Source organism: Protopterus annectens, chromosome 1.part2 (genome assembly GCF_019279795.1).
Source record: "Protopterus annectens isolate FY-2018-M chromosome 1.part2, PAN1.0, whole genome shotgun sequence".
NCBI lineage: Eukaryota > Metazoa > Chordata > Ceratodontiformes > Protopteridae > Protopterus > Protopterus annectens.
Window position 1 is genome coordinate 816,361,370 of NC_056727.1, and position 9,845 is coordinate 816,371,214.

The following is a 9,845-nucleotide window of genomic DNA, read 5'->3' on the forward strand; positions in this document are numbered from 1 at the left end:
GCACAGCTATCTGAAATTTTGTAAATAATGTGATTTGTGAATATAAACATGATTTATACAAGATGCTTGTGTTACAAATATTAGAACTGTATGCCATGGGTATATCAAACTGGTGGTACAGAAATGTGTGTTGAAAAGGTTTTTGCAAAGTGTTGTTTGAACTGTAACCACAGTGTGCCCTACTAGAACAGAATAGAAATGTACATGCACCATTGTAACTCTTTAAATGTATATATTTTATGGTGGAAACTGGAATACATGAGGTTAACTTCAGGAAAAACAGCTGAAATTAAATTACTTTATGGCTATGCAATAAAAGATGGTATCTTTTCAATGAGCTAGAGACAATGTCTGCAGCATGAAGTTTTCTGTGTTGTCTTTAGGGTGAAATAATTACTAGTCTTGACATGTGCAGGAATGCAATTGTTTTAAGACTTCAGGCATCTGCCAAAGATCTGAGGTCTATGCGTTTTCACAGGTAGATGCTAAATACAACCAGATTCCAGCAGTGGGGGTTTCACCTGCGATAGAGTCAGATGACAAGACATGATGTCATTCTACTAGCTACCCCAGCAGTAACATTTGAGTTACTAATTTGATAAATTTCTCAGAGAGACGGGGCATTCTGGATTCAGTCTTGGACCTAACAAGAACCATTCACTACACATCTGCTTTGCTGTAATAGTAAGTTACTAGGGAATAGTACAATTCTCTTAGATATAATCAGGAATATAGCAAAGCATAGTTTAGATATTTTTCTTTATAAGACTGTCCTGCAATGCTGTTTTAAATATTTCCTGTGCTTTTGAACTCTGATGTCACGGTGAATCAGACCTCAAAGAGTGTGTGTGTCCGCTAGTTGGGCAGGGACACAAAGCACTGGCTGGACAGACAGCGTGCTGGTAGATCTTTGCTTGGTCACTCAGCTGAGATCTCAACTCTGTAACCGTGTCAGTGGGGAGCCTTATTGGAATCTGCAAAAGAGGGAGAAATCAGCCACGGACTGACTGACTGGCCTCTGTGTGCTCTTAAGGGAAACTGCACTTGATGCAGAGAGCTGCATTTGGAAATACTGTTTGTGTGTACTTGTCATCCTCCCAGTGCAGGTCCACCACCGTTACCAGTGGTGAGGATTGAGGCTCCTTGATTACTGGTCCAGTGGTGGACTGTCACAAACCTTTCATCTGTTTAACAAAATTTACCTTGGAAGGAAATTAATTTCAATATTTAGACTCTGCATATATGAAATCAATTATTAAAACAGTTAAGAAATATGTTTTAAAACTCCATTAATATAAAAATTGATTTTTTTGTGTTTTCCTATTGCACATACCTCTAGATTTAAGGAAACTCAGAACAATGTTAAAATGAATTTACTAAAAAGGAATAGATTAGCATTATGGTCTGATTGCTCTGAAAAGGGAAAAGCTAGGTCCCCATCATATTTAATGAAAGAATACAAGTTAGATGACTATGCTAACCGGTTAATACTATCCATCAACAAGAAATTAAAGGAATTTCTGGATAACATGAGTGAAGAGGAACAGAACATTATTCCCACATTATATGAATGTTATCAAAAGTAGACTAACGTATAAAGGACGCTTGTTCAAGCTATACAAGTCAAGTATAAATAATAACAAATTCTGATGCAAAGTTCTGGAACTTTTTAGATAGCGGTGGACTGAATGACTCAATAAAGCTCTTGTTACTTAAATCAGATAGTCAAACTTCTTCAAGTTTATACAGGAAAGTTTTTATGTGGAAATATATACACAGAATTTTTGTTACTCCCTATAAAATCTCTAAGTTTAGTAAATGATTTCCTTCAGTTTGATGGAGATGTAGCAAAGATGTAAAAGCTGATTGGACATGTGTTTATGGATTGTGAAAAATTAAATGTATATTACGAAGAGACAAGTATGCTTTAAAAGGGGTTATGCTCCAATAATTGTTCTTTAACCAGATCAGTAATACTGATAAATGTTCCATTTCCTGTATCTGTAAAAGCTAAAGAGCAAAAACTATTTGGACTCTTTTAGCAGTTGACAAAAAGTTATTACAAAAAACTGGAAAGCGAACTCAGTTCCTAGAAGTTCAAAAAAATTTAAAATTTAAAAAACAATATTTGTAAAATCGAAAAAGATGTGATCAGAATACCAATGTCTTCGGCTTTTCCCGGTTAGGGGTCGCCACAGCGGAACTCCGGTACACTAATGATTGGCAGTGGATTTGTGCAGTGCCGAGGTGCCAGCCCAACACCCATCTTTCAAAGGCGGCATATATATTCATGCACGCACCTACCCGCATGTCACTCGACCGCGGGGAGGACATGCAAACGCCACACAGAAGGCACTCAAGCCAAGAATTGAACTGGAGAATCTCTTGCTGTGAGGCGACAATGCTAACCGCTGCACCATGTGATCAGAATAACATCTATAAATCATACTAAAAGCATTAGTTGTGGGATAACTGTGGTGTATTCAATGGACTGTGTTGTCTTGCCTTAGCTAGTGCTCTTTGGGGGCGGGGGAAAGTGCATGACGCAAGGGCGTGAGACAGGAAGTTGTTGTGTACTGTATGTATGCTGGCCGGTCAATAAAGTTTGGAGTTGGTACCAACTGCACACAGTTGTCCCGCGTCTTCTTTCTATGGTAAAAGAATACGACATGGTGTCAGAAGTGCTGTGTGGCTGTGCCTGGGCGTGCTGACCTCTTGCTGAAGACCGTACGAGTGGCCAAGTGACGTGGAGAGCGGACATGTCGGACGACGAGAATGGTCGGCAGCCACGTGCTAGAATCAACATGGCGGCTAGTGCTCCCAATGCTACATTCAGTATTCAGCCGCCAGAGCCCTTTGACTTCTCCAAACCCCACGAATGGACACGATGGATTCGCCGGTTTGAACGGTTCCGGCAGGCCAGTAATTTATCTTCCAACCCAGAGGGGAACCAGGTGAACACCCTGATATACTGTATGGGCGATGAGGCCGACGATGTCTTGAGAGGCCTCAAGCTAACCGAGGCAGAGCATCAGGAGTATGCCAAAGTGAAGGAGGGTTTCGAAAGATTTTTTATTGTCAAAAAGAACATTGTTTACGAACGTGCACGATTTAATATGCGAAAACAAGAACTGAACGAGACTGTTGATGGTTTTCTTACTGCCCTGCATGCTTTAGCCGAACATTGCAGTTATGGGACGCTGCACGACGAGCTTATAAGGGATAGAATTGTTGTGGGCTTGGCAGACACCAGACTGTCCGAGCGGATGCAGATGGAGAAAAGAGTTGGACTTAGAGAGAGCTGTAAATATGGCCAGTCGGAGGAGGTCAAGAAGCAGCAAACGGCCTTGCGGTGCGACAGTACCGCCCTGCAGTATAACGTGAATGCTGTGCAGACACCACTGGACGCCAGGCGCAGGCCAGAGGCCTCGAAAAGTTGGGGTAAGCCTTTGGCACCGATTTTTCAGCGCCAGACGCAAAAGAGTAAAGACGCCCCGAGCTCGCAGTGTTACAGGTGTGGGGGGCCATTTCACCATAGACTCCTATGCCCGGCGACTGCTGCAAGATGTCGCTCGTGTGGGAAGAAGGGCCACTACCAGCGGGTCTGCCGACAGTTCAAGGCGGTGCAGAGTATTGAGGAAGATGAGGAGCCGGGTGAGCGTGAAGAACAGGGGTTCTTCCTTGGTTCTGTCTCCTCCGGGAACCATTCCTGGATTGTGGAGGTGAAAATACAGGGCACACCTATGACTTTCAAGCTTGACACAGGGGCGGATGTTACTGTTATCTCCAAGTCAGACCTGCACAACTTGTTCAGTGGAAAGAATGCTCCTGTGCTCCAGCAGCCGGAGAAACCCTTGTTGGGTCCTGGAGGGATGCCACTGGAGGTTACAGGATCCTTGGAGCTTCAGCTTGGCTATGGACAAAGACAGACATGTGAGAAAGTGTACGTTGTAAAAGGACTCCGCATGCCGCTTTTAGGCCTTCCTGCTATTTTGGGGCTGGGCCTCCTGAAACGTGTTGATGCTATCACCATGGAGTCTTTGAAGACCTCATACCCGGACTTATGCTCTGGGTTGGGGGTAGTGCAGCGAAAGTACCACATAAAGCTTCAGCCAAAGGCGGTGCCATACTCTCTGAAGACTCCCAGGAGGATACCACTGCCATTGATGGGGAAAGTGAAAGAGGAGTTAATGAGGATGGAGGCGCTGGGTGTCGTTACCAGAATGGAAGAACCTACTGATTGGTGTGCAGGCATGGTGGTAGTCCCAAAGAAAGACAGTAACAGACTGAGACTATGTGTAGACTACACTAAGCTAAATGAATACGTATGCAGGAAAGGTTCGTGTTGCCCTCGGTTGAGCAGAGTCTTGGGATGCTCGCTGGGCGAAGGTGTTTAGCAAACTGGATGCAAATATGGGATTTTGGCAAATTCCTTTGTCAAAGGAGTCGGCCGCTTACCACATTCATAACCCCTTTTGGCGTTTCCGTTTCAATCGCCTTCCCTTTGGCATTAATTCTGCACCAACACTTTCAACGCATGATGGCAGAGGTCATTGAAGGCTTAGAGGGTGTGATTTGTCACATGGACGATGTGTTGGTCTGGGGCGTTGCCAGGAGGAGCACGATGCCCGGCTTCACGCGGTATTAAAGAGACTGGAAGAAGCAGGTATTACGTTGAATGTAGGGAAATGTGACCTGTCGAGGGGCACAGTGACTTTCTTGGGCCATGTCATTACGAATGCTGGTATAAGCCCGGACCCAAGGAGGACCGCGTCCATCACGGAGATGGCGGCACCTGCTACAGTAGGAGAACTTAGGAGTTTCCTGGGCATGGTGAATCAGGTGGGAAGTTCATCCCTCATTTGGCTGAGAGGGACAGAGCTTTGAGAGACTTATTATCAAAAAGGAACAGCTGGTACTGGGGTGGGGACCAGGAAAAGGCATTCAAGGACTTAAAGAGGCAATCACCTCACCTCCAGTTTTGGCTGTGTATGACCCGGAGAGGGATACGAAGGTTTCCGCGGATGCTTCTTCCTTTGGGTTAGGGAGTGTTTTGCAGCAACAATGGGAGGACGGCTGGAGACCCGTGGCATATGCATCAAGGTCACTCTCACCCACAGAGCAACGATACGCACAGGTTGAGAAAGAGGCCCTAGCGTCTACCTGGGCATGTGAACGCTTTCGAGATTACCTATTAGGCAAATCGTTCTGTCTAGAGACTGATCACAAACCCCTGGTTTCATTGCTGGGAGGTCAGGCGCTGGATCTTCTACCGCCCAGAATCCAACGCTTTAGGATGAGATTGATGCAGTTCTCATACACGGTGCAGTACGCCCAGGAAATCACTGTGGGTGGCAGATGCCCTGTCACGTTCTCCACTTAAAACCAAGCTAACCCCGGAGGAAACGGAGTTAATGGAGGACACGGATATTTACGTGAACAGTATTGTGGAAAACATGCAGGTGAAGCCATCCTTCCTCCAAACACTACGGGAGCAGCTGAAAGCGGACAGTGTGTGTGCGCGGGTCATGGACTTGTGCAGCCAGGGTGGCCGCTGTATGCGAACCAGGAACCCTTACTGAAGAGCTACTGGCCAGATCGGTCCACACTAACAGTGAAAGATGGGTTGCTTTTAAAAGATTCGCGCCTTGTTATCCCCTCTGCCATGCGTAATGAGGTGTTGTTGAAATTACATGAGGGACATCAAGGCATCGTGAAGTGCAAAGCCAGAGCCTGTCAGACCGTCTGGTGGCCGGGACTTAGCCAGCAGATAAATGACATGGTTTTAAGATGCAGGACGTGCATCTCAGAGAGAAGGAATCCTCCTGAGCCCCTCATCCCAACAGAATGTCCTGACCGACCATGGCAAAGAGTGGGCGCGGATTTATTTGAATTAAAAGGTCACACTTACCTTCTTGCTGTGGACTACTTATCCAGGTTTCTTGAGATCGCATTGTTGAAACATAGCAAATCCAACGAGGTCATCACCCACCTAAAATCTTTCTTCGCTCGCCATGGTATCCCAGAGGTACTTGTGTCTGATAATGGACCTCAGTTTTCAGGGCAGTCTTTTGCGGCCTTTGCAACCGCTTATGGCTTCGAGCATGTCACTAGCAGCCCCAGGTTCCCGCAGAGTAACGGGGAGGCAGAACGTGCGGTGCAGACGGTGAAGAACCTGCTAAAAAAAAGTGCTGACCCGTACATGGCTCTTTTGGCGTACAGGACAACGCCACTGCAGAATGGTTATAGCCCTGCGGAACTTCTTATGGGACGACGGTTGCGGACCTCTCTTCCGATTCATCCTTCGCAGTTGGACCCTGTGCAGCCGGACTGGAGAAGGCTCATGGGGAAAGAGGGGGAGAAGAGGGTGTATAATGGCGAAAACTACAACAGACGCCATCGGGCGAGGCCGCTGGGGGATGTGTTGCCCGGTGACCAGGTGTGGGTGACAGATATGAAGACCCCAGGTACTGTAGAGCGAAAACATTACTCGCCAAGGTCATTCAAGGTGGATGTGCCCCAAGGGACTGTGCGGCGAAACCGTGTGCATTTGATTCCCCTATCTGAGCCTGACTGTGAATCAAACCCTGAGTGTCCGGAAAGTGTGCTAAGTAAGACCAATGAGGCCTTGCCATTTTGCAATGGCCCTCCCCCGGAACCCCGGGCACACAGTGATGTTGTGAGGACCAGATCAGGAAGAGTTATTAACAAGCCGGACCGTTTGGATCTGTGAAGATCAGTGTATAAATATCAATGTCATTTGGGGTTTATAGTAATCTGAATGTGGCTAAGTGAGCATTTGGTGTCAATGTACCAAGTTCGTAGTGAAGTGGGAGAAATTGAATAGATCTGGGTTTTGTGTTAAGTGAAAAGGGGCCTTATGGAAAAGGAGATGTGGTGTATTCAATGGACTGTGTTGTCTTGCCTTAGCTAGTGCTCTTTGGGGGCGGGGGAAAGTGCATGACGCAAGGGCGTGAGACAGGAAGTTGTTGTGTACTGTATGTATGCTGGCCGGTCAATAAAGTTTGGAGTTGGTACCAACTGCACACAGTTGTCCCGCGTCTTCTTTCTATGGTAAAAGAATACGACAATAACCTTGAAATCTTGCAAAATACCAAGAATCTTAATGTGTTTTTAATAAGATTACCTTGATGATGTAATGTAGTCCTGTCATTGTATAACAATACATGAAGTTGAATGTCTTCCTTTCTCTATATACATTTTAAATACGTTAAACTAATAAAAATTGTCTTAAAAAATAAAAGATACTGAATGTTCAAAACCTGATCTACTTTACAAAACTCACATCTATTAATTAATATGGTATAAATGAAAAGCAGCATTTAAAAGGCAAGGTAAATCATCAATCACTCCTGAAAGTACAGATTATAAAATAAAAATAATTAATATTATCTAACATTCCTAAAGGAAGCAAATTCCTAGCAGAGGTGCCTAATGAAATTAGGTAATTCACAAAGAGCACATACTTCAAACACATTTAAAGTGCTCAAAAGTAGTTACGTACAACAATAGTAGTACATATTTTATGTAACCAAACGTGCAACTTACAAATAAAGGCCAATACAACCGTAAACCTAAGGTTGCATGAATGTGGGAGAGATGGCTAGCTAATTAGATAAGCATTCTCTGCAAAATCAAACCTATACGTATTACATAGAGGGGGGTTTATGTTTTTTTATAAACGGTTAAATTTCAACTAAACAAAACGCATCACAAAGTGACATTCTACACCTAGAAGACATGTGTAGTAAATACGGCAAACAGCCAAAACTACAGGTACAGGTGTATACAAAACAACAGACAGAACGTGGACGTTGCTTAGTGACTCAGCATTAATTCCTCTGGTCTACACCACAAAGGCTAACTTCAAAGTATAACAACACAAAACAATATATAGGAAAATACAATTCCGATGACAGTTTATAACACGGGAATAAAGTACAGATACAACCAAATAATACACTGCCAAATAACAGGACGAAAGTACATATGCTGTCTGAGGAAAAACAAGTCATTGGGCAATTCATTTATTTCCCTACAATCAGTAACTTTCAGAGTTGGTCTCTGTACTTACCAATTGCCACTCGCGGTCTGTGATATCTGTCCAAGCCAGCTTTGCTCTCTGCTCGCAGCAGAGAAGACAATACTATATCAAGTCGACTCTGTAGGCTTTGGTCCACGGGCTGTCTATACCAAAATGCCAGAAGCACCATTAGAAGAGACAAGGCTGTGCCACAGCCCACCATTACTTTACTACTTCTGCCATTCCCACTGTCATTCCTGCCGGCACCGTTGCTGCTCCTCCTCCTGCCCGTGCCACCACGCCGTTTGCCCCGAGTTCCACTCGCCATCATTCACTCAGCCGAGTTATGCGCTGAAGCAGCGCTGACACACACCCACCGCTACACGAGGGGTAACGTTGCTCCAGTTGACAGCAACACGGAAGTAATATGTGGTTAAAACAAACAGGCGATTTTTCGCATGCGTCTCACTCGCTCCTCCCTTTCTTATTTCCACCAACCGGGGAGACATGTACGGAAACAGCAAGCCTTTCCGGTTTAAATTATCTATTGTGTATGTGTAAATGCAAGCCCTACTGTTCTCCCAACTGTTTAAAGATTATACTGCAACATTAAAGCAGATGCTAACTCCACCCCCCCATCCCCCAACCAAACTATGAAACCCACCGTTTACTGTGAGTGAGTGTAGTACAGCTTTAGATATTTAGGAGTTAGGGTTCTGGTCAACGTGTGTCACATGGTCATTGTTTTTAAATCCGCCAAGACCGGGGCAGCCAGCAATTAGGGTTGCCACCTTTCCAAATGGCCAAAGTGGGACATTTGTGCTACAAACATCAGATTTTGCAGGGCAAAACATACCCACGGCCAGTACAAAGGACAGAACTTCAGTTGTTTGCCTGAGTAAAAGTTTATTCTTGTAGCATTTTTGTTCCTTATTCTGTTTCATATAACATTTAGGTGTTTCAGATACAGAATAACTGTTTTATGCAACTATTACATACAATATAGAAAATAATTTTGTCCTAAAATCTCAGGACATTTGCCATTTTCTCACAATATTTTGCAGGACACAACTGCCCAAAGAGGGACTGTCCCTCGCAAAGTGGGACAGGTGGTAACCCTAGCCAGCATTAATCTTATTTATTCATCAGTCTCTTCTCAGCTCTTCCCCATGTTTCCTACCAGTGGGTAACGCATTACTTTCAAAGTTTTAAAAAATTCCGTGTTCAACACTGAAAGAGTCTGGCACATGTTCATTGCAAGATTTTTTTTTACAAATATAAGTGTTAATAATACTAATCACATCAATTCATCAAAATAGCTATTTGTAAGAATAAACAAGTAACCACGATTTGAGCTTTCCAGTTCCATCTTTAGTAAATGTACCACATTTTGTTCATTTGTTACACATCGTGAGAGGCAGTGCTTCATATTTTGGAGATGGAAGTTTGAGAGCTATTCACCTTATCATGGTGACAGCTCCATGTTTTGAGTCAAATTGAAAGGGCTTGTCCTATACCCCTCAACTTATTTGCTCGAGAACTTCGGACAAAACCAAAAATAATTGTGGTAAAAGCCCAAAAATCAGGGTTAATTTTAAAATATTACTCTAATCTGCTTTAAAGGTTAACAGAACTGTAGGTTTTGCATGAGTATGCGTTTTTTGAACAATAAGAAATATGAAACTGTAATGTCAGACATTACTGACTGATTGTAAGCATCAGCAATTTATAAGAGAATTAAACATTTAGACAGGGCAAAAACATAAAGGGCAGGATTCACGATGGCTTGCACGGAGTCTAA

At 43.9% G+C, this 9,845-nt stretch overlaps 1 protein-coding gene across 1 annotated transcript in view; it reads right to left on the reverse strand.

The window, feature by feature from the left end:
• Nucleotides 1-8,492, reverse strand: part of LOC122791311 (ADP-dependent glucokinase-like) — a 624,051-nt gene extending 615,559 nt beyond the window's left edge. The window contains exon 1 of the mRNA XM_044059018.1: nucleotides 8,096-8,492. Within this exon, the coding sequence (XP_043914953.1) occupies nucleotides 8,096-8,375 (280 nt within the window). The 5' untranslated portion in view covers nucleotides 8,376-8,492. The remainder of the gene's footprint in view (nucleotides 1-8,095) is intronic.
• Between the last annotated feature and the right edge of the window lie 1,353 nt (nucleotides 8,493-9,845).